Source organism: Microcaecilia unicolor, chromosome 8 (genome assembly GCF_901765095.1).
Source record: "Microcaecilia unicolor chromosome 8, aMicUni1.1, whole genome shotgun sequence".
In the NCBI taxonomy this organism is placed as follows: domain Eukaryota; kingdom Metazoa; phylum Chordata; class Amphibia; order Gymnophiona; family Siphonopidae; genus Microcaecilia; species Microcaecilia unicolor.
The window spans coordinates 209900254-209924986 of NC_044038.1; the positions used below are offsets into that span (position 1 = coordinate 209900254).

Consider the following 24733-nt stretch of genomic DNA (forward strand, 5'->3'; position numbering starts at 1 on the left):
TTTCCTCCAGGGTATACCTGGATTAAAATTTTAGTTTAAAAATCCCCCCAACGTTCTGCGTTAAATCTGAGTTTACCACGCGTTAAACCCAGATTCTAGTGCATTTTAGTAAAAGAGCCTCTAAGTTTGAAGCCGGGGAAATGGAGGGTGAAGTAATTTGTCTAAGATCACAAGGAGCATCAATGGGATTTCAATTTGTCTTCTCTAGTTCTCAGAGAAAATCCACCTTGGTGGAGGAACACTGAAATCCCACAAAGAACAAAAAGCAGAAAGGAACAGTGGGAAGTAGACCAGGCGCTCTGGGGACAAATCAAGGAAACCTCAAATTCTCAATGAAACAATGTTTATTGATAAAAAAACTTGATAACAGCACCATGTTTCGACCAAGGGCCTGCCTCAGGAGTCTTTCTGTTTAAACTGGAGAGTGAAATTGCCCAACAGTAAATGTGCCAAATAGGCATTAATAATATGTGGTCTTGAAAAAGACCTTTTGCAGAGAACTGCAAACAGAGCTAATCCAAAGTGATTGGCAAAAATCCCTAGGTCTCAGCCTACCTCCACCTTGTTTAAGCAATAGAGATCATTTGATATGCACAGTCAGTCTTGCTCAAGACCTATTTTTCAGGTATAGCATGAAGGTTTAGGCAAAAATCCATTTGAAGGAAAACGAATTTAAACATCTCTCTTTTAAGACCACTCAAGAGCTGGCTTACGGGGTTTGTGTTTATTTCTCAGCTCCTAGGGCGGGGCCCATTTTTGCCGTATGCTGTGGCCCATTTTACCGCATCAGGTAAAAAAAAGGCTGAAAATAGCCATGGCCATATGTGGTAAGATTACCACATGGCTATGTGAGGGGGAGTGCATGCCACCACCCATTGAGGTGGCGGTAAGGGCTCCCACACTAACCTGGCCTTAACTGGGTACTGCATCGCGCTGCTTGATTACCACCGGTTAGCACCATGCTAAAAAATACAGTCCTATTTTCCCCAGTGCGGGAAATGGCGCATGCTGAGGCTGGAAGTACCACGAGTGCCCGAGTTTGGCCAACGGTATCTCCAGATTAGCGTTCGGTAAACCCGTATTGTGCTTACTGTCATTGTACCTGACTGTAGGAAGGAGAAATTATTTGGCAGATCAAACCAACATCATCATCTCAATGCTTGTAAAAAGTGCATTAGATTTTTCCTGTCAACATATCAGGCAGGACCTAGATTGAAGAGTTTATGGAAAGACCCTACCCCAGTGCAGCGGGTGTTTTTGGAGGTCTTCAGTGTAAATGTTTACCTGGATATTACTGATTAAACTCAAGATGCTGGAGTTGGATTCTAGCAAATGATATTCTTCCTGCAGGATGTCAACATAATAAAAACAGAGAAGAACAGTTTTAACAAGACCAGCATTGGTAGACATAATACTTCCTACCTGCTCTATTTGATAAAAAAAAAACTAATCTAGAATATTCATGCCTTGAACAGTTGTTAGAACAACTTGCGAATTTTGTAGTGTAGTTAAACACTTCATTGTCAGATAGGACTTTAGGCTCTTGACTGTTAGGGTTGGGCGGGGGAGGGGGTGAAGAACAATGGTTTATTGTTTTCTTTAAACAGATTGAATTTGGTGATACTGTCTGACTGAAGGATTCATTGATATTGAAGAGTATGTCTGTTTCAAAGGTAACTATTGTTTTCCTTTTGGCATTAGATTGGGTTTTTCTTTTGACATTGGTGATGCTCTTAATTCCAACCCCCTAAAAGTGGACCATATTAATCACACAGTTGAAAAGCTGTGTGATCATACATGGGCAGAGATACCAAGGGTGCACAGTTCTAAAAAGTGAGATTTACCACCACTCCTAAGGGTGAGGTTTTTCAGGTGGTGTGTCCAGAGTATAAATCTAGAATGATGTATTACTTTGCAGCAGTGGCGTAGCCAAGGGTGGGCTTGGATGGGCCCAGGCCCACTCACTTTGGGTTCAGGCCCACCCAGTAGCAGCATACCTATGATGTGGCTGGCAGGGATCCCCAAGCCCCACCAGCCGAAAACTCCCAACAAGTGTCCCTCTTGCATACCCTGTAAGTAGCAGATCTTCGCCTGCAGTGAGCAGTGACATACATACTGCTCGCACGGGCCCTACAGCCTTCCCTCTGATGTATTTCTGCCTAGGTGGAAACAGGAAGTTGCATCAGAGGGAAGGGTGTGGGGCCAACATGAGCAGTGTGTATTAGTTGCTGCTCGCTGCTGGTGAAAATCTGCTATTTAAAAGGTATACGGGAGAGGGGGGATGTTTGAGAGACCATATGGCATGCAGGCGAGAGATGGAGAGACCAAATCACCTGTGGGACAGGGCGAGGTTCTTCTGCCCACCCATCTTGGGCCCAGGCCCACCCAAAATTGGGTGTCTGGCTACGCCCCTGCTTTGCAGATGAAAGAAGAAAAATGATATGTAGCTTTCTCTGTTGCCTCTGAAACGTTAGAATGAAAGCATTATGAAGACAGTTTTCAAAGGAATTTGCCCAGATAACTAACCAGTTAACCAGGCCAAGTTTTCAGGCTGAAACATGCTCTTTGTTCAATGATCAAAATTATGCATGTTTCCTAGAACGTGTATTTTTACCTGCAGGGAATAAAAAAGGGAAGTGGAGGTTGGAAAAGGCAAAGTATTTGTATCTGTAGCCAAGCAGGTGCAAACCTTCAAGGGAAATTTATGTAATCGCATTGTCCTCACCAAAGAAAGAGATAGAAACCCATGGAAGGGAGGACTTGTCATGCGCCAACTTACGGAGTATCTCCAGCTTCATGCCATTCTACATAGTTCACAATCTGGTTTTAGGCCCTCTTACAGTACAGAAACTGTGCTTAACAGCTTCTTAGCTAATTTTAGGAGAGAAGTACGTTTTGGCAACAAAATATTGATACTTCAATTTGATCTGTCCAATGCCTTTGATACTGTTGATCATATTATTCTTTTAAATATTCTTGTCTATTATGGAATCAGTGGAGTTGTCCTGAAATGGTTTTCAAACTTCTTAAAATCTAGGTCGTATCAAGTCCAATGCCTTTGATACTGTTGATCATATTATTCTTTTAAATATTCTTGTCTATTATGGAATCAGTGGAGTTGGCCTGAAATGGTTTTCTGGCTTTTTAAGATCTAGGTCGTATCAAGTCAAACAATCAGGTGTACTTTCTTCCACTTGGTCTTCTGACTGTGGGATTCCTCAAGGTTCCCCTCTTTCCCCCATCTTGCTTAACATTATAATGATACCTCTTGGTCATCTTTTAGAAAAATGTGGAGGGGCATAATCGAATGGGGCGGCCAAGTTTTCATGAGGGCGTCCTCGCAGGATGGCCCCGTAAAGGGGCGGGGCAACCCGTATTATCGAAACAAGATGGGCGTCCAATACGGTCGGGGATGCCTAAATCATGAAATTTAGGTTGACCTTAGAGATGGTCATCATTAGGTCATTTTGAGATGGTCATTCCCGGTTTTCGGCGATAATAGAAACCAAGGACGCCCATCTCAAAAACGACCAAATCCAAGCCATTTAATGGTCATGGGAGCAGCCAGCATTTGTAGTGCACTGGTCCCCGTGACATGCCAGGACACCAACTGGGCACCCTAGGGGGCACTGCATGGACTTCAGTAAAAGGTCCCAGGTGCATAGCTCCCTTACCTTGGGTGCTGAGCCCCCCAACCCCCCCAACCCCCACACCTGTACACCACTACCATAGCCCTTAGGGATGAAGGGGGCACCTACATGTGGGTACAGTGGATTTCTGGTGGGTTTTGGAGGGCTCACATTTACCACCACAAGTGTAACAGGTGGGGGGGATGGGCCTGGGTCCACCTGCCTGAAGTACACTGCACCCACTAAACTGCTCCAGGTACCTGCATACTGCTGCGATGGACCTGAGTATGGCATTTGAGGCTGCCATAGAGGCTGGCAAAAAGGTATTTTTAAAGATTTTTTTGAGGGTGGGAGGGGGTTAATGACCATTGAGGGAGTAAGGGGAGGTGATCCCCGACTCCCTCTGGTGGTCATCTGGTCATTTCGGGCACCTTTTTGATGCTTGGTCATGAAAAAGAAAATGGACCAAGTAAAGTCGGTCAAGTGTTCGTCAGGGACGCCCTTCTTTTTTCCATTATCGGCCGAGGACGCCCATCTCCTAAGCACGCCCCAGTACAGCCTTCGCTACACTTCTGACACGCCCCCGTGAACTTTGGTTGTCCCCATGATGGAAAGCAGTTGAGGGCGCCCAAAATCGGCTTTCAATTATGCTGATTTGGGCGACCTTGTGAGAAGGACGCCCATCTCCTGATTTGTGTCGGAAGATGCCCTTCTCTTTTGAAAATTCACCTGATGGTCTTTCGACATACATATATGCTGATGATGTCACCATTTATATCCCATTCTCTAAGGAATTACTTGACATAACTCACATAATTAGTCTAGGGATAAAACTTATAGAATCATGGGTTTCTAATTTCAAACTAAAACTTAATATGGATAAAACTAAGTTTCTAATTATAACTAACCCTCACCATCCTACGAATTTTAGTAACTTTTATATGAGCTATATTGGTTACCAATAAGAGATAGAATATCTTTCAAATAATGTGTTTTCATTCACCAAATTCTGTTTGGTCAAGCCCCATCATAAATGAATAATCTTATTAAATTACCCCCTCGTAATGCTGTTTCATCATCTAGAGAATATCTTATCTTACATTTCCCTGTCTGTAAGAATGTGATATTTAAAACAGTTCACTCTGCTAATTTCTCCTATCAAGGCACCAAAAGTTGGAATTCTCTTCTTAAATCAATCAAGTTTACAGATGATTACCTAACTTTTAGAAGTCTTCTAAAAACACATTTCTTCAGACTGGCCTTTCTGAATACAAAGAACTCTATTTGAATTTTACCCACACCCTTTTCTTAATCTCGTTTTCCATTTAGTCCTGCCTAATTATGCTCTCAACTATCCATCCTTAATTATTTGTTTGTGTTTGAGATAGTCTAACTTCCTAGTTACTTACTGCACATGTATTAATTTGCTTCTTGAGGTTATTGTAATTTGTGTTATATTCTGTACATTATTATGTTTTATTCACTTTATTGTTTGTTTGTAAGCCATAGTGAATTTGAGTCTATGTTGGGCTAATGTGGGGTATAAATGGCATGAACAAACAAACAAACAAACAAATAAGTCACTTGGATCACCCACTGCAGGGGAGAGCCCCAGGACTATGGTATCATTATGCTTTAGTTTTTTCCCTCGTTACATGCATGAAGTTGCACTTCTTTGAGAGATGAGTGGGAAAATCAGAACTGCTATGCATGCTATGAGGCTAAAACTGGGACAGAATCAACCTATCTTCCAAAACTGTACCCATCACAGAACTTCATCTGACCTCAAGTTCAGTTGTCAGAGCTATGGAAAGTGTTGAATGTAAGAGCGTGATAACTTGGAACACCACATTTCATTTTCTTCTATTTTTCAGAGATTCTGATCTGTTTCTGCTGGACATTCGTACCATCTGGGCTGCAGAAGAAGGCTGGCTGGTGTTTGATATCACACCAACCAGCAACCATTGGGTGGTGAATCCTGAACACAATCTTGGCCTCCAGCTATCTATGGAGAGCACAGATGGTAAGTTCCAAACTCCAGGGCAGGTGTAACCATTAGACAGCCTAGGCAACCACCTAGGGCAGCAGCTCCTTGGGTGCACAAAGAGCAGCTGTGGTCAAAGCAAAACATTTGGTCATGACAGTCACACAGACTCAAAGAACCATCAGCGTATATATCTACCTGTGGGGTGAGAGGACAATTACTTAGATATCTACCAAACAAAATTTAATATTTATTTATTTATTTGTTGCATTTATACCCCGCTCTTTCCCGCTCAGTAGCAGGCTCAGTGTGACTTACATAGTATGGAATTACGTGGAGGGGCATAATCGAACGAAAACGCCTATCTCCATGGGCGTTTATCTCCGAGAACGGGTCCGTGAAGGGGCGGAGCCAACCGTATTTTCGAAAAAAATAGACGCCCATATGTTATTCGCTACTTTGTGAGCTGGGCATTTTTGTTATTCAGTGATAATGGAAAATGAAAGCGCCCAGCTCAAAAACGAATACATCTAAGGCATTTGTTCGTGGGAGGGGCCATGATTCGTAGTGCACTAGTCCCCCTCACATGCCAGAACACCAACCGGGCACCCTAGGGGGCACTTTTACAAAACAAAACAAAAAGGTAAAAGAGCTCCCAGTTGCATAGCACCCTTCCCTTGTGTGTTGAGCCCCCCAAATCCCCCTCAAAACCCACTGCCCACAAGTCTACACCATTACTATAGCCCTAAGGGGTGAAGGGGGGGCAGCTACATGTGGGTACAGTGGGTTTGGGGGGGTTGGACGACTAACGCATTAAGCAGCACAATTGTAACAGGTAGGGGGGATGGGCCTGGGTCCACCTGCCTAAAGTCCACTGCACCCCCTAATAAGTGCTCCAGTAACCTGCATACTGCTGCCAGGGAGGTGGGTATGACATTTGAGGGTGAAAATAAAAAGTTGTGAAACGTCATATTTTGTGCTGGGAGGGGGTTTGTGACCACTGGGGAAGTCAGGGGAGGTCATCCCCGATTCCCTCCAGTGGTCATCTGGTCATTTAGGGCACTTTTGGGGCCTTATTCGTGGAAAAACAGCGTCCAGGAAAAGTGCCCTAAATTCTCGCTAAAATCGCATATTTTTCTTCCATTATCGGCGAAAGGGCGCCCATCTCTGTTCGCCCGATAACCACGCCCCAGTTCCGCCTTCGACACGCCTTCGACACGCCCCCGTCAACTTTGTCCGCATCCGCGACGGAGTGCAGTTGAAAGCGTCCCAAATTCGGCTTTTGATTATACCGCGTTATTCGTTTTTGTGAGATAAACGCCCATCTCCCGATTTAGGTCGGAACTTGGGCGTTTTTCTCGTTCGATTATAAGCTGGATAGTATCACAGAAAGAACACAGCTGTATCAATAGTAGAGGTATGATGTGGTTGTTAGGAAATAGGTTGAGATAGGTGAAATGGGCAGGGGATGTAGGGGTAGGAGAGGTAGGAGTGGGTTCATAGGTTAAGTCTGGTCATTTGGGTAGGCTTGTTTTTAGCAACTTCCGGAAGGGTAGATGGTCACTAACTGTTCGAATGGGTCTTGGTAAGGCATGCCAGAGTTGGCTGCCTATAACATTTGAATGTATAATGTTCAATTATGCATTTTACTGAATCATTTTGGGAGGAATGGTGTTGGAGTGATCATAATTGTTGAGTTCAATTATCAAAATATTTTTTGGGAGGGAGGGGACTGGCTGAAGATATTTAATTGCCAAGGAAGGTATAAGGCTAAAGATTTGTTTTGGCTAAATAATACCTTTGCAGTGGCTACAGCAGCCCTTTTGAGGTCCTGCTGTGTACTTGTGATCTAGATTGGTCACTGCTGGGTTTAATGGATCTTTGGCTGCAAATTAAGTACAAGCTTAGAAAATTCCAGTCAAGTTTTGTGCAAACCTCACGCAGTTCCTGATTGTAAAAAGCTATTATATAGCAGCTGTTTTATGAAAATGAGATGTTTCTAACTCCTTCAGGTTTTTTTTTTTTCAATCCCATATGTATACATTTTCCATAGAGAGAAAAAATAAATTAAAAAACAAAAGATGAACTTGAGCAAAATGGAAGGAGAGTTGGTGTGCCTGTGACTTAAAAGCAGAGGGGTTTAAGTTTCAAATAATTCACCTAACTTTCCCCCTGTTTACTAAGCCGCGTGGCAATGCCAACACAACCCATTCAAAGTGAATGGGCTGTGTCGGCATTAGCGCACGGCAGCCGCTATCGCAGCTTAGAAAACAGGGGGGGTTGTGAGTTATCAAGATAAATTTTTTTTTTTTTGGTTTTTTAAAATTTGGATTAACTTAACAGTTAATATTTGGTTGGAGAATTCAATGTCCAGCGAGAAATTTACTGGTTAAAATAAGGTGATATTAGAGGTGTGCTGGGGTCACAGTTCTTTTTTGACTGGATACACCGATACTTAGTGCTATCGGAAGCGTGCTGGGGTCATGGTTCTCTTTTGACCAGATACACCAATATTCAGCGCTATATTTGGGGATTTATAGCCCCCATTTTTAAACAGGAAGTGTTTCCAAAAGATGGGATTCCAGGTGACTCCCATGGCATATAGTACTAACATTGTTCAGGAAGAGGTTAGTGGCCATTGAGAGGATTTCATTGGCTGTTTTTAAAAGGTGGATCTTTGAGTTCTCATCCTTAATTCTTTCTTTAACTTTGTGCCAGGACGGATTTGATATTTGTACAAGGTGTAGGATATGCACTGTAATTTCAAAGATGCCAAGTTACTCAGTTCCAGGCTGGAGATTTTGGGACAGTCCTGGAGTTCTGACCATCTCATCATGGTACATTATGGGACTTGCAGCACTGATTTCAAGGGGCAGGATCAGGCACTTCATATCTCACACTGCTTTGGGATATAAATTCAAAACCAGGTCTGGCTAAAAAGTCTCAGCCTGGAGCTGAGTAATTTGGCATCTCTGTAATCCTTTACCTTGCTATCATGGAATTTACTGATAACGCTGCCACCTAGCTCAGCCTTCAGATACCCATCCAAGAGACTCTAGAGTCAGTTAGGTTTTCAGAATGTCCACAGAGACTGTGTATGAGATAAATTTGCATACATTGGAATCTCATTATTTACAAATTTATCTCCTACAATCTGAAAACCTGACTGGCTGTGAGGACCCCAGAATAGGACTTGTAAGCCCTAAGGTTGCATTAATCTAATCAATAAGTGACCTGTAATTAGTGCTGGGGGCAGGGGATTTTTTCTTTATTTTTGTTATATTTGTACCCTACACTTTCCCACTCATGGCAGGCTCAATGCGGCTTACATGGGGCAATGGAGGGTTAAGTGACTTGCCCAGAGTCACAAGGAGCTGCCTGTGCCGGGAATCAAACTCAGGTCCTCAGTTCCCCAGGACCAAAGTCCACCACCCTAACCACTAGGCCACTCTTCCACTCCCACCTTTTCCTCTTCAACCCTTCTTTTCATCTAAAATAGAAAATGAATGGTGGAACTTGATCCCTTCCTGCCTCCCTGCAATTACATTTAGGACTTGAAGATATTAGCATCCAGAGAAAACTTAATCAGCAGGCGTAAGTCTTGGTGCCAAAATTTGGTTGTGAGAATCGCTGCTATCTTCCGGAGTCTATATAGCGTGCCTAGCATTCTGCGCCAAAATCCAAGCAGATGTTAGACCAGCGCACATAATTGGCTTAACAAGCCAATCAGAGTAGTTAACAGCACTTAAGCAATAATAAGCACTAATTGACAATAATTAGAATTTACACGCATAAATTGCTAAGCATATTCTGAAATGCAGAGCGCCTAAATTCTAATGCACACGGGCAAAAAGGGGCATGGTTATGGGCAGGGAAATGAGTGTTTCATGGGCATTCTAAAATTTACATGTCTAATTATAGAATATGGCTCAGTGCGCCTAAATCTACGCACTGGGATTTATGCCATGTTTTCATTGGTGTAAATGGATGCGTCTATTTTTAGACGTTGGGATATCAACTAAGCGTATTCTATGGTGCGTCAAGCTCCATCTCTGGCCGTCTTCAAATCTAAGCTAAAAGCCCACCTTTTTGATGCTGCATTTAACTCCTAACCCTTATTCACTTGTTCAGAACTCTTATTTTATCATCCTCACTTTAATATTCCCTTATCTCTTGTTTGTCCTGTTTGTCTGTCCAAATTAGATTGTAAGCTCTGTTGAGCAGGGACTGTCTCTTCATGTTCAAGTGTACAGCGCTGCGTACGTCTAGTAGCGCTTTAGAAATGATAAGTAGTAGTAGTAGTAGTAGTACTGCGCCTAAATCTAGGCACCACCTATAGAATACTTTTGACCTGGCTGTTTCCTAAAACGCCTATGGAGGAATGGGGATCTGGCATCACAAGTCTTCATTTGCAATTATTTGGAGATTTTCTCCCCTAGTTTAAATCCTCTTCTAACTCATGTAGTTCAGTTATTGTAGTGACGGTCTTTGGCCTGGAGCTATGCAGTTCTAGATCCTAAATCTAGCAACCAGGTGTCACTATTGAATGACTGATCTCATTCCCTCAATGGGGCGTGAGCTTTGTCCCCGCAGCATCCCCAACTTATCTAGGGAACAAAAGACCTGACTTGGAAATCAAACTCAGTTCTTCTACACAGAAGGTCACAGCACTGTGACTGAGTTTCATGTGCTGGCTGTCATAGATTTTTGAGGTTTGGGACTTCATTGACTATGTGCTAGAAATATACCTGTTGATATTCAGCCCACGGAAGTCAGCATGTTTTAAAATGCTGACCACCATGGGCAGAGTTAGTCCCAGATATTTATTTATTTTTTTATTTGTTGCATTTGTATCCCACATTTCCCCACCTATATCCAGTGCCAAGTCATATCTAGGCACCGATGTTTGAATATATGTGGCTAATTGAAACTGTACTGGCTGCTGGAGCTTATGCGGGCGCTGGCCAATATTCAGCTGGGGCCCACATAAGACAGTTATGTATTCAGCTGAGAAATGCATAATGTGAAAGAGGTGCCTTGGCCAATCAGATTCGCCCTCCCTCTGCCTCAGGATGGATTCCCCCTTCCCTGAAGCAACCAGTAGACCTGGGCCAATCCTCTACTCCACCCTTAGGCCCCTGGACCTATCTTGAAGCTCCCTGATAGTCTAGGGAGGTGTATACAGGCAGAAGGGATGCCCCTTCACTTCTATGTATAATTAGATTGTAAGCTCTGTCGAGCAGGGACTGTCTCTTCATGTTCAAGTGTACAGCGCTGTGTTCGTCTAGTAGCGCTATAGAAATGCTAAGTAGTAGTAGTACATAAGTAATGCCACACTGGGAAAGACCAAGGGTCCATAGAGCCCAGCATCCTGTCCACGACAGCGGCTAATCCAGGCCAAGGGCACCTGGCAAGCTTCCCAAACGTACAAACATTCTATACATGTTATTCCTGGAACTGTGGATTTTTCCCAAGTCCATTTAGTAGTGGTTTATGGACTTGTCCTTTAGGAAACCGTCTAACCCCTTTTTAAACTCTGCCAAGCTAACTGCCTTCACCACGTTCTCCGGCAACAAATTCCAGAGTTTAATTACGCGTTGGGTGAAGAAACATTTCCTCCGATTTGTTTTAAATTTACTACACTACACTGTAGTTTCATCACATGCCCCCTAGTCCTAGTATTTTTGGAAAGCGTGAACAGACGCTTCACATCCACCTGTTCCACTCCACTTATTATTTTATATACCTCCATCATGTCTCCCCTCAGCCATCTCTTCTCCAAGCTGAAAAGCCCTAGCCTCCTTAGTCTTTCTTCATAGGGAAGTCGTCCCATCCCCGCTATCATTTTAGTCGCCCTTCGCTGCACCTTTTCCAATTCTACTATATCTTTCTTGAGATGCGGCGACCAGAATTGAACACAATACTCAAGGTGCGGTCGCAGTAGTAGATCTGCCTCAAAATAGCTGTCGTGACATCTAATGGCAGTCTTATGGTACTTGCAAGTACTGATATTCTAACTCGGTTACCACTGCAGTTAAAGTGATGTGCACTTTATCGGTTAGTGGTGTGAATATTGCTGCTAACTGGTTAAGTACTGGCTCATCCCAGGCTCTGCGCAAACACCACTCATACAGACTGCCTGGCACTAATTAGATAATGCAGGGGCAGTTGGTGATGATATACAGTGGCACTGCCTGGTTCAGGAGCACTTCCGGCCCAGTTAAATCATTTTCAGTATTGGGTAGATATTGTTTAAGACAATGGAAACAGCAGAATGTTCTTTGCTGTGAGTCTGTGGCCGCTTGCCTAGGAGACAACTCTCTTCTTGGCTGCAATAAACCGCGAGGTGCATGATCCTTCTTATTTATGAAACAAAAATTGTTCCGTTGGCCTGTTTGCTTTGACCATGTTATCCTTGACATTCCCAGTTTGTTGAAATTCAGCAGGATATGTTCATCAGAAAATGGCAACTCAAGGAAAATTGTATTTGTTTTGCTCATAAAAAATATATATTTAGCAACCCAGAATGAGGCATTTAATGAGTCCTTGACAGTATGTGGGTTGTGGAGCGAAGGCTCTGAATGCTTCATACCTGACAGCACCATGAATATGCCCTGCCCTCTTCCGCTTTGCTTGTTTTGTTCTCTGTTGCTTCGCCACTCGCACAGTTGAGGCTGGACCTTGTGCTCCAAGCTTCCTATTTTATTCCTGACAATTGGTTTATTGGTTGATACAGATGTCTCAGAGTACAGTCGCATTCTTGTCCTAGGCTACAGTTAGTAACCACTGGAACTAATAAGGCTTTTTTTTTCCAGAGCTATATTGATGAGATGCTTACAAACTTGGGTATTTCATAACGGTCTTGGGTCTGATTCAGCAAAGGATTATGTGCTGTTTATGGCTCACAGACACTGGTGTCATGATCAACAGTTGTAAGATCTGATATGTTCTTTAATAATGCTTTTTAGATTTTGCTTCCACATTTTTGAAACCTTAACTTTCGACGTCTCAGGTGGAGGAGCTTAGTTGCAAAAGGAAAGGATAAAAAGAGATGAAACAGGATCAGAAAGGATTGTAACCAGTAGGGAACATGAGCATCCTCGCTAGCCCTGCAGTCATTATCAGCCATCAGATCTCTTGTCCCTCTACCATTTTAGACAGCATCTTTAAAATGAGAGACGAATCATAAATGTATTGAATTATGGATGTTTATAAAAAACCAATGACTGAACAGTAACTAGGTTAAAAACTTGATGATTAGTATTACTGTTCAAAAATTGGCAGACCTGTAAATTCAACCCCATTTTTGTATCATTCTTATAAGAACATAAGAATAGCCATACTGGGTCAAACCAATGGTCCTTCCACCCAGTATCCTGCTTGTAACAGTGGCCAATCCAGGTCACACATTTTAAAAGCGTTTCCATGTAATTTAATTGAGTGTCCCTTGGTCTTTGTACTTTTTGAAAAAGTGAAAAATCAATTCACTTCTACCTGTTCTACACCACTCAGGATTTTATAGACCTCAGTCATATCAGGTCTCAGCCATTTCTTTTTCAAGCTGAAGAGCCTAACCTGTTTAGCCTTTCCTCATATGGGAGGAGTTTCATCCCCTTTATCATTTTGGTCACTCTTCTTTGAACCTTTTCTAGTTCCACTATATCTTTTTTGATAATTGCATGCAATGTCAAGATGAGGTCACACCATGGAGTGATATTCTTGGTGTTATTTTGCATCTTTTTCCTAATAATGGCCACCACCTCCGCACACTGGGCAGAAGATTTCAGCGTATTGTCTACAGTGACTCCTAGATCTTTTTCTTGAGTACTGACTCCTGAGGCAGACCCTAGCATCAGGTAACTATGATTTAGATTATTCTTCCCAATGCGCATCACTTTGCAATTGTCCACATTAAATTTCGTCTGCCATTTGGATGCCCAGTCTTCCAGTTTCCTAAGGTTTCCTGCTATTTTTCAGTTATCAATAGAAATCAAACAAAATAAAACATGGAAAAGAAAATAAGATGATACCTTTTTTATTGGACATAACTTAATACATTTCTTGATTAGCTTTCGAAGGTTGCCCTTCTTCGTCAGATCGGAAATAAGCAAATGTCAGCTAGCACATTTGCTTATTTCCGATCTGACAAAGAAGGGCAACCTTCGAAAGCTAATCAAGAAATGTATTAAGTTATGTCCAATAAAAAAGGTATCATCTTATTTTCTTTTCCATGTTTTATTTTGTTTGATTTCTATTGATAACCTTAAGAGTGGACTAACACGGCTACCACACTCCTCTGCTATTTTTCACAATCCGCATGTTTTTTGACAACTTTGAATAGTTTTGTGTCATCTGCAAATTTAATCACCTCATTCCGTTTTCCAGATCATTTTTAAATATGTTAAATATCACCGGTCCCAGTACAGATCCCTGTGGTACTCCACTATTCACCCTCCTCCATTGACAAAAATGGCCATTTAACCCTACCCCCTATTTTCTGTCCAATAACCAATTCCTAATCCACAGAAGGACATTGCCTCCTATCCCATGGCTTTCTAATTTTCTCAGGAATCTCTCATGAGGAACTTTGTCAAAAGCTTTTTGAAAATCTTGATACACTATCAGGCTCATTTTCGAAAGAGAAGGACACCCATCTTTTGACACAAATCGGAAGATGGGCATCCTCACAGGGTCGGCCAAATTGGTATAATCGAAAGCCGATTTTGGGCGTCCCTAACTGCTTTCTGTCGCAGGGACGGCCAGAGTTCAAGGGGGAGTATTGGAGGCTTAGCTAAGGCGGGACTTGGGCGTGCCTAACACATGGACGTCCTCGACCCATAATGGAAAAAAAAGTGCATCACTGACGAGCACTTGGACGACTTTACCTGGTCCTGTTTTTTTTACGACCAAGCCACAAAAAGGTGCCCAAACTGACCAGATGTCCACCGGAGAGAATCGGGGATGACCTCCCCTTACTCTCCCAGTAGTCATTAACCCCCTCCCACCCTCAAAAAATATCTTTCAAAATATTTTTTGCCAGCCTCAGATGTCATACTCAGGTCCGTGACAGCAGTATGCAGGTCCCTGGAGCAGTTTTAGTGGTGCAGTGCACTTCAGGCAGGCGGACCCAGGCCCATCCCCCCTACCTGTTACGTTTGTGGAGGAAACAGCGAGCCCTCCAAAACCCACCACAAACCCACTGTACCCACATCTAGGTGCCCCCCTTCACCCATAAGGGCTATGGTAGTGGTGTACAGTTGTGGGTAGTGGGTTTTGGGGGCTCAGCACACAAGGGAGCCATGTTCTTGGGAGCAATTTATGAAGTCCACTGCAGTGCCCCCTAGGGTGCCCGGTTGGTGTCCTGGCATGTCAGGGGGACCAGTGCACTAGAAATGCTGGCTCCTCCCATGACCAAAGGGCTTGCATTTGGTCGTTTCTGAGATGGGCGTCCTTGGTTTTCATTATTGCCTAAAATCAGAAACGACCAAGTCTAGGAATGACCATCTCTAAGGACGACCTAAATGTCAAGATTTAGGAGTCCTCGACCGTATTATCGAAATGAAAGATGGATGTCCATCTTTTTCGATAATACGGGGTTCCCCGCCCCTCCATCAGGACGTTTTGCGAAGATAATCTCAACAAAACTTGGGCATCCCTTTCGACTATGCCCCTCCACATCAACCTGTTCACCTTTATCCACATGTTTATTCACGCCTTCAAAGAAATAAAGCAAATTGGTGAGGCAAGACTTCCCTTGGCTGAACCCATGCTGACTCTGTCCCTTAAACCATATTTGTCTATGTGCTCCGTAATTTTATTCTTTGTAATAGTTTCCACTATTTTCCCCAGCACTGAAGTCAGGCTTACCAGTCTGTAATTTCCCAGATCACCCCTAGAACACTTTTTAAAAATTGGCGTTACATTGGCCACCCTCCAATCAGGTATTACAGATGATTTTAATGACAGGTTACAGATCATTAACACCAAATCAGTAATTTCATGTTTGAGTTCTTTCAGTTCCCTGGGGTGTATGCTATCCAGTCCAGGTGATTTATCACTCTTTAACTTGTCGATTTGGTTCAGTATGTCTTCCAGATTCACCGAGATTTCTTTCAGTTTCTCGGCATCACCACTCTTGAAAATCTTTTACGGTACAGGTAGATCTCTTCCATTTTCTTCCGTAAAGACTGAAGCAAAGAATTCATTCAATCTCTCCACTATAGCCTTGTCCTCATAAATATATCAACAGTTCACTCACTGAAAAAAGGCTGTGTGTTGCATGTATTCATCATTTAATCTCCAATTGATTTTTATTTTTCATAGCTCTCATTTTAAGTCATGAAGTGAAAAAAAAAAATGTGATAGTATTTGAGATCAAGATATGAGGATATCACCCTTGACACATCCTCTCTGGACGAGACTTGGTTGTTGGATTGCAGCAAGAGGGCATGTACACTATTTTCAAACACTGTGAAGAATTCCTGAAATCTCTATACTCTGCTTTTGTTGTATGTAAGACGAGCAATGCAGATAATGATATATTTAAAATAATCTCTTGAAAGTATGGTTTGAAAGTGTGCCACGATGTGTTGTGGTCCACAGTAGGGCAAATTTCAAAGCTATGCAGGTAGGTGCAAAGTCTGTGGGACCTTTCTGGCAGTTTGCATCAGTGGAAGTATGTGTGTACTTTCCATCTGCAAATGGCCTAAGAAAATTACCCACAGAGATCTGCACCTGCTATTCCTTTGAGTATTTTTTCTTAAAATACAACATGCTTAGTTTGAAAATGCAACATTGTCTGCACTGTGGTATTCTCAACCTTTCCTGACCTTAATCCCACCTACCTTTCCCACAGATACAACAGTATAGATTGTTGATCATTATGCACACTTTTACCTCTAATTTTCAGACAGCCTATTTGCTTGGGTAAATAACCATTTTGGGTTTTGCTTTCCATATACATTAGATACATTCCACTCCTTTCTTTTACAATTATTATTATTTGTTACATTTGTATCCCACATTTTCCCACCTATTTGCAGGCTCAATGTGGCTTACATAGTACCAAAAAGGCATTCGCCAAGTCTGGTAGAGAAACAAATAGAAGGTGATATTTAGGTCTGATAAAGGTACATGTATTTCAAGTATGATAGGAGTTGAGGAGGGTTCCATTATGAGCTCTGGTTTTGTAGAAAGATAAGAGCAGCAATTGTTGACGTGGTGGAACTTGGGTTGCTGAGTATGCTCAATTCTTGTTTACTGAAGGCCAAAGTATCAATCCTAAACTGGGAGGTCTGATTGGAAGACACGGCCCACAGAATAAACAGCCATTCATGGTGGCTTTCTTCAAGGCCACGGAAGTTCACCTGCGTAGTATTCGCTCAGCTGGAGGAAAGCAGAGGAACCAGAATCGATCGAAAGCACCAAAAAACCAGGAAGCACTGCGGGTTTCAAATATAGCAGGTATTTGCCATTGTTATTTTCACTCGGTTTTTGATATGCTTAGAGCCTTCTGCTGAAAGCTCGCATCCAAAAAGTGAAGTCAAATTCAGACCTGGTTAATCTGTTCATCAGTAGTCCAAATACCTGTATGGGGGTAAATGCCTGACAGCTGTACGGAAGACTGGTTTATGAAAAGGCTTGTTAAGCCAATTAAAAAAAATAAATGTACTTATTCATCTGCGTTATCCAGGTGACAGATTGAAACAGATTTCACCATGCAGATATCTCACGATGTGGAATTATACAGGGATTAAGATACATGGGGGGGGCCCTTTTACTAAGCTGCCCTAAAAAGTGGCCCGTGCACCTTTTAGGGTTTCCCACACGCACAGGCCACTTTTAGCATGGCGGTAAAATGGCCGCGTTTGTCTTTTTTCCGGTAATGGCCATGTGCTAATTCCCACTTAGCGCGTGGCCATTAGTGCAGGAGACCTTACCGCTACCTATTTAGGAGGCGGTAAAGGCTCCCACGCTAATCGGGCAGCACATGGCGATGTGCCCATGCTACCCAATTAGCGCAGGGATGCCTACTCTCTGCCCATAAACACACTTCCCACGCAAAAAGATAAAACTTATTTTTTAGCGTGGGACTGGTGTGTGGAGATCAGCATACATGGGACGCCTCAGCGTGTCCCACAACAGTGCTTTTCGGCACATGGTAGGCATGGGCTAGTGCTTACCGTGGCTTAGTAAAGGGGCCCCATGTATAATATAATATTCCTGAACTGCTAAATTATTTTCTGTCAACTATTTGGTACTTCTAAGCTCCCTGTCTATCCAATAGAGAGGAAAGAGTGCTGAGAGTTTTCACCTACTCTTTTGGACTTCCAATTTAGCTGGAATCAGGTCAGGAATCTGCCACCATGAGCCTTCATTCTCAATTATAGAGGGATTTTATTTTCCTATGTTCCCCCTCAAAACCCCACTGCCACCAATTTACTTAATCCAACCATTACAGCAAGGGTGTACAGCAGTGGCGATCCTAGGTCGGCTGCCACCCGGGGCGGATCGCCGCTGACCCCCCCCCCCCGGGTGCAGCGGCGTCTGTCCCCCCAGGGTGCAGCATGACACCCCCATCCCCGGCGCATCAAGCCCCCCCCCCTCCGGGTGCATTCTTGGCTGCTGGAGGGTGCAGAGAGCAGCCGCGTGCCTGTCAGCTCCACTGGCTCCCTGCTCCCTCTTCCCCGAAACAGGAAGTAACCTGTTCCGGGGCAGAGGGACCAGGGAACCAGCGGAGCCAACAGGTGCGCAACTGCTCTCTGCACCCTCCAGCAGCATGCACCCGGGGCGGAGCGCCCCGCCTTTGCTATGCCACTGGTGTACAGCAGTGGCCATGCATTAGGGCTCTCTTTGGATTCCTGGAATTCTGGTCCCTAATTCTGGCCACTAGGTGTCAACATTGCATTGACTGAAATGCCCTGTAAATCCCCCCCCCCCCCCCCCACACACACACCCCATGGATGGCTGGAGTGTTTGGCTTGTGTAAGTGATGAATAGAAGTAGTGCAGACCTCCGTGTCACAGTTGCTAAGTCACGTGCGATCATTACAAGGCCTTAAAGTAGGGGGTCTCGAAACTTGCTCCTTGAGGGCCACAACCAGGTGAGTTTTCAGGATCTCCATATTTATTGTGGAAATCATGAAAACCTGATGGATTGTGACTCTTGAATGAGCTGTGTCGGCATTAGCACATCGGCAGCCACTAGCACGGCTTTGTAAACGGGAGGGGGGGGGGGGTAAGTTTGGAAACCCCTGCTTTAAAGTGTTGAAAAGTCAAGGTGTGCAGAGTGGTGGTGTGGGTGCATAAATCTTTCAAGAAAAGGGGACAAGGTCAGCCAACATGAAACAGCAGCGAGTCTGCAATAGTGGCCAGAGTGGGTGGGCTAAATGGTCTTATCTGCTAGCAGCTATTGTGTTATCAGGTGACCTGGACTCTACGGTCTCCTATTAAATTTATTTATTTATTATTACATTTGTATCCTGCACTTTCCCACAGAAGCAGGTACAATGTGGCTTACATAGTTAACAGAATTACAATTATTAGATTCATTAAGAAGAATATTAAGAACTATAATGTAACATAATAATAGAATGCTTTAAGTATATGTTAATTAACATGGGAAGGAGTAATGAAGATAGATAAGGAAATAGGGATGGTTATGATGAAGAAAGGATGGGGAAGGGAAGACTAGGATAGTATGGAATATCTAGGGGGACATGGTTATAAAGACATCGTTATAATAAGAGAAATGTGTAGGTTTATGACGGGTCATTAATTAATAGGAAGACTGAAGGGATGAACGTACTGGCTTGACGTGTTCTAATTTTATACTCAGAGAACAGTAGCACTGATCAGAGACAAGCGTGCAAGAAACACGAGCTGTACGTCAGTTTCCGGGACCTTGGCTGGCAGGTATGGTCTTTCCTTTTTGGCTAGTGTCAAAAGCAGATGTAATCAGTGGTCATTTTCTAAAAGAAAACAGGTGACCAGGATGGAAGGGGAAGCAGGCCTTCGGTGTCCACTCCAGATGTAATGGTGGAAAAGGAAGCTAGTTTATAAAAGGTTGCAGGTTGATCACAAAAGGTTATATGATGGCAACTTGGCAGAACCTTGGCATAAAATTACCACTGGACATAACAGTCATGACAGCTGAAAATTGCAGCTTATAGGCTTTGGGACCCTTTTGCTGAAGTTCACTAAGCAATTACCTCCAGATTCTATATATAACACTGACAGGCGCCTGAATTTGCAAACAGATGTGAGATCTGCGCAACTAAATGAGGGAATAAGCACCAATTGGCCACTTAATTAGCACTAATTGGTGCCTGGTTGAAGTTGCGCCGGGATTTCCCCTGTACGCTGTTCTATACCTTGGTGCCTAACCAGTGGTGTGCTGGTAAATTTTTAACAACAGGCTCTCTTCCTGGTCCACCTCGACGCCCCCCCATCCACCTCTGCGCCCCCCCCCCCGTCCACCTCTGCGCCCCCCAAAATTGCAGAGCTGGCTATAGCCGGGGGGGGGGGGGGGGGGGGGGGCAATGCATTACTCTTTCCAGAAAAAAAAAATTAAATGATCCCAGGTTCCAATCTAATTCATGTTTAATATGGGATAAAATGCCATAAATAAGTAAATAAATATAAACTTTTAACATTCAGCACCTGATTCTCGAAGTGGACATATTCCAAACACTATAATGAAAATAAAATTATTTTTTCTACCTTTGTTGTCTGTTGACTTTGTTTCTCTGATCATGCTGGCCCAGTATCTGATTCTGCTGCTCTCTATCTGTTCCCTTGACTCTGTTTCCAGGGCTTCCTTTCCATTTATTTCTTTTCTTTCCTCCTTTCTTCTTCATTTCTGGTCCTCCGTAGACTTGACTGCCCCCTCTACCCATCCATGCCCAACAAGTCTCTCCCCTGCCCCCCTCTACCCATCCATGCAATTCTCTTCCCTGCCCCCTCTACCCATCCATACCCAGCTATTCTCCTCCCTCCCCTGCCCTCCCGCTCCGAAACATGTCCAACGATGTCCTTCGCCCCCACCCTCCCCTCCGTCTTTTTTAATTACCTCCGTCGAAGCGCACGCTATTTAAAATCCTGCTGCGTGCTGCCCATCTCCAGGCTTCCCCTGCTTGCTTCGGATGATGTTCGTGCCCTTAGTCCCGCCTTCGCGGAAAAAGGAAATGACATCAGAATGACGTCAGAAGGTGGGGCTAAGGGCACGAACATCATCCGAAGCAAGCAGGGGAAGCCTGGAGACGGGCAGCACACAGCAGGGCTTTAAATAGCGCGCGCTTCAACGGAGGTAATTAAAAAAGATGGATGGGAGCGGGAGGGAAGGGTGGGGGTGAAGGACATCATTGGACATGTTTCGGAGCAGCAGGAGAGGTAAGCATGGCCTGTGATGGCGCCCTCCTGCCATGCTTACCTCCCGTAATGGAGCCGGCTCACCCCCAACAACAACCAGCTCACAAGAGCTGTCAAAGTTTAACAAGCGGCTCTTGCGAGCCGGACAGAGCCGGCTCCAGCACACCACTGTGCCTAACCTTCCCCATGCACATCCCCAAAGGGGGTGTGGCCATGGGTGGGGCATGGGTGTTCCCTGTTGGTACTATATATAGAATCTAGGGTTTAGTGCAAGCTAATTCAAGCTTTAACTTCATGGTATGTTAGGGGGCCAGAATATGATGAGTTACAGGCAGAAACTGGGCATGGACTGCATATGGTACTCCACTGATAACATCCCTATCTTCAGAGCAAGCTCCATTTACCACTACCCTCTGTCTCCTTCCGTTCAACCAATTTTTAATCCAGTCAGTTACTCTAGGTCCCATACCAAGGGTACTCAGTTTATTTTTGAGTCGCCTGTGTGGAACCGTATCGAATGCTTTGCTGAAATCTAAGTACAGCACACCTAGCACCCCTCCCATGTCCAACTGTTTGGTCAACCAGTCAAAGAAATCAATCAGATTCATCTGACATGACCTGCCTCTAGTGAAGCCATGCTGCCTCGGGTCCTACATTCCAGTCAATTCTAGAAACCTCACAATCCTCCACTTTAGAAGCATTTCCATTGATTTATTCACCACTGAGGTCAGACTGACAGGTCTGTAATTCCCAACCTCCTCCTTACTTCCACTCTTACGCAAAGGGACCACATCCGCCCTTCTCCAGTCCTCCGGGACCACTAAGGAAGAATTGAATAGGTCCGTCAGCGGAGCCACCAGAACTTCTCCGAGTTCCTTGAGCACCCTCGGATGTATTCCATGAGGCCCCATCGCAATCAATCAATCTCTCTTTTGTATGTTCTTTAGGGATATCCTGAAAACTTGACTGGGTTGCGGCCCTCAAGACCCCCACTCTAATATGCAAAAAAATATACTGTCTGATATTCAAAGCAAATTTAAGTGGACAGGAAAGGCTTCTGCCTGCGTTAATCATCTAAGGCTGCCTAGGCCCAGATATTCAGCAGCACTAATCTGTGCAGTGCCGCTGAATATCACCTCTAACCGCTTATTTAAAAAAAGGGCAGGTCATGGGAGCGGCATTAGGGAAGAACCCAGGTTTATGCAAGTGCCAGCAATATTCAGTGCCGACACCCACATAACTAACCGACAAATGTAGCTTAGCTATGCAGGTGCCAGCTGAATATTGGCTGGCACCCACTAATTTTTTTGAATTTCAATCCTCCTCTTGGCCCCCCCAACAAAGCACCTTTCTTCCATCACCCTTCCCCCCAGCCCGCTGCATTGAAGAAGTCCCCTCCACCCCCACCCCCCCATGATGTCTAGATAGGCCCCCTTGGGCCTACTTGATGTCCCTGGTGATCTGTGGCAGGAAGTAGTCTACTAGGGTTGCCAACTGGCTGATATTCAGCTGGCTTAGCCAGTTTTTGAAAGGCCAGATCGGCTGCCAGCCTGCACTGCCCTACCAGCAGCCGTCGGGTTGGCTCATCATCAGAGAACCTGGCCCTCCCTCCTCTTTTTTACTTCCTCCTCGTTCTCCCCTTGCCCCTCCCCGTGGTCTGCTGTGTCTGCCCTTTTTTGTTTTCTACTTACTCCCGAGTCCCAAAGAGTCAGAATCGCTCTTGCAGGCAAGGGAACTTTAGTCCTCCAGGCTCGCCGACCAGCCACAGGACCTCTTCTGCTGCGGCCCGCCCTTGTAACTTCCTGTTTCCTCCTCGTAGGCAGGCTGCAGCAGCAGAGCAGAAGCAGCCCCTGAACTTGTTGATTGCTGTGCCACCAACCAAAGAAGGCAAGAAAGTTGATTGAGGGGGAAGGGAATGGGGTCAGAACTGAAATACAGTAGTTAAATCAAAAAAGTGGTATTTATTTGCTGTGGGACGGTGGGAGGGAGAGGAGCATGGCTGCTGTGAGCTGTATAGGAAGAGAGGAGGTGGTATATTGGTTAGTGCAGTGGACTTTGATCCTGGGGAACTGAGTTCGATTCCCACTGCAGCTCCTTGTGACTCTGGGCAAGTCACTTCACCCTCCATTGCCCCTGGTACAAAATAAGTACCTGAATATATGTAAACCGCTTTGATTGTAGTTGCAAAAACCTCAGAAAGGCGGTATATCAAGTCCCATTTCCCTTTCCCCTATAGGATTAGGAACATTTATTGATACTAGATGTTCATGTGCCTGCCCCTGTCCATTCATTTTGGAGGAGACGAGGTCAAGAGAGGAGGACTGGATGGGTGGGGATAACGGACCCAATGGGAACAGAGAGGGAAGGAGGAGACAGATCATGATGCCAGACTAGGACAAGGGTGTCAGGGGAGAGACAGGGAGAAAATGCTAGCTTTGCCTTAGCCCCAGGGTGGGGGCTGGGACAGGGAGAATGTGGGAGGAAGGGACACAAAGCAAGAAGGGAATCAGGGGAGGGAGGGAAGGGGGACATAGAGAAGAGATGCTAGGCAGGGCCACAAGGGAAGTCTAGGGATCAAGTAATGCTGGAGAGGAGTGTACAGGAGAAGGGCAATGCTAGAAAGGAGAGTGTGAATGAGAGAGGGGCACAGGGAAGGGCAGTGCTGGAAAGGAGAGTGTGAATGAGAGAGGGGCACAGGGAAAGCAGTGTTGGCAAGGGGGGAATAAGCAGTGGGCATGGAGAAAGAAGAAATTTCAAATGGACTGGAGACCCTAGAAAGACAGGAAAGAAAAAAAAGGAGAGAAAGGCAGAAAAGAGATTCTGGGAACAAAGTAAATGGAAAACCAAAATGCTCAGATAACAAAGGTAGAAAAAAAGTATTTTATTCCGCATTTTAATACAGCAGTTGGAATATGTCAACTTTTAGAAATGCACATCTCTGTTAGCTTTCATTTCCGTTTTTGTTTCTCTGGTGTAATTGCTTTATCTGATTTGTTGAGTTTTCTTGTTCAGTGTTTTGCATTTTGTCTGTGTTTTGCACATGTAGTTTCTGTGTAGAGATCTTGTCGCTGTCCCGTGTGATCTGTTTTCTCACTAGGTGGTGTATTGGTGTTTTAGGGCAACTTTTTCAGAGTGTGTTTTTACACAAGCTTCTGCATAGTGGAAAGATTATGTGTTAGCCTGATGTGACATCAAAACTGTAATATAATTTTAGTTTGTCTGTCATAAAGTTTCAATATTGTTTACGCTATGGTATGTTTTATAAATCCAGTATAAACTCTGAAAAATATACAAGCCATAGAGTGCTTCTTTTATCTGAATTACATATTCATAGAACATTCGCCTCTTTTTGTTACGTAGAGTTTGTGAAATAATCATAGAACACATCTACTTGTGGCAGTTTCATCTTCGGAGATGGTAACCTTAGTGTGGACAGTTAGTTGAAGAGGAGTGGGGCGGGGAAAGGGTGAAACAGTAGGTGCAGCAAGGGATTTTGGGGCAGAGCAAGGGAGGAGCATGGGTGGGGCAGACAAATGCCCTCAGTCTGCTGCCCCTCACTATCTTTCTACCCTCATCTCCCCTTACGTTCCCGCCCGTAACCTCCGTTCACAGGATAAATCCCTCCTCTCAGTACCCTTCTCCACCACCGCCAACTCCAGGCTCCGCTCATTCTGCCTCGCCTCACCCTATGCTTGGAACAACCTTCCTGAGCCCTTACGCCAAGCCCCCTCTCTGCCCCTCTTCAAGTCTTT

The 24733-nt window shown here is 44.3% G+C and overlaps 1 protein-coding gene across 1 annotated transcript in view; it reads left to right on the top strand.

The window, feature by feature from the left end:
- The window catches only part of BMP7 (bone morphogenetic protein 7), a 117111-nt gene that overhangs the window by 86594 nt on the left and 5784 nt on the right, over window positions 1-24733 (top strand). The window contains exons 3-5 of the mRNA XM_030211999.1: window positions 5504-5652; window positions 16879-17076; window positions 19450-19526. Coding sequence (XP_030067859.1) covers window positions 5504-5652; window positions 16879-17076; window positions 19450-19526 — 424 coding nt within the window. The remainder of the gene's footprint in view (window positions 1-5503; window positions 5653-16878; window positions 17077-19449; window positions 19527-24733) is intronic.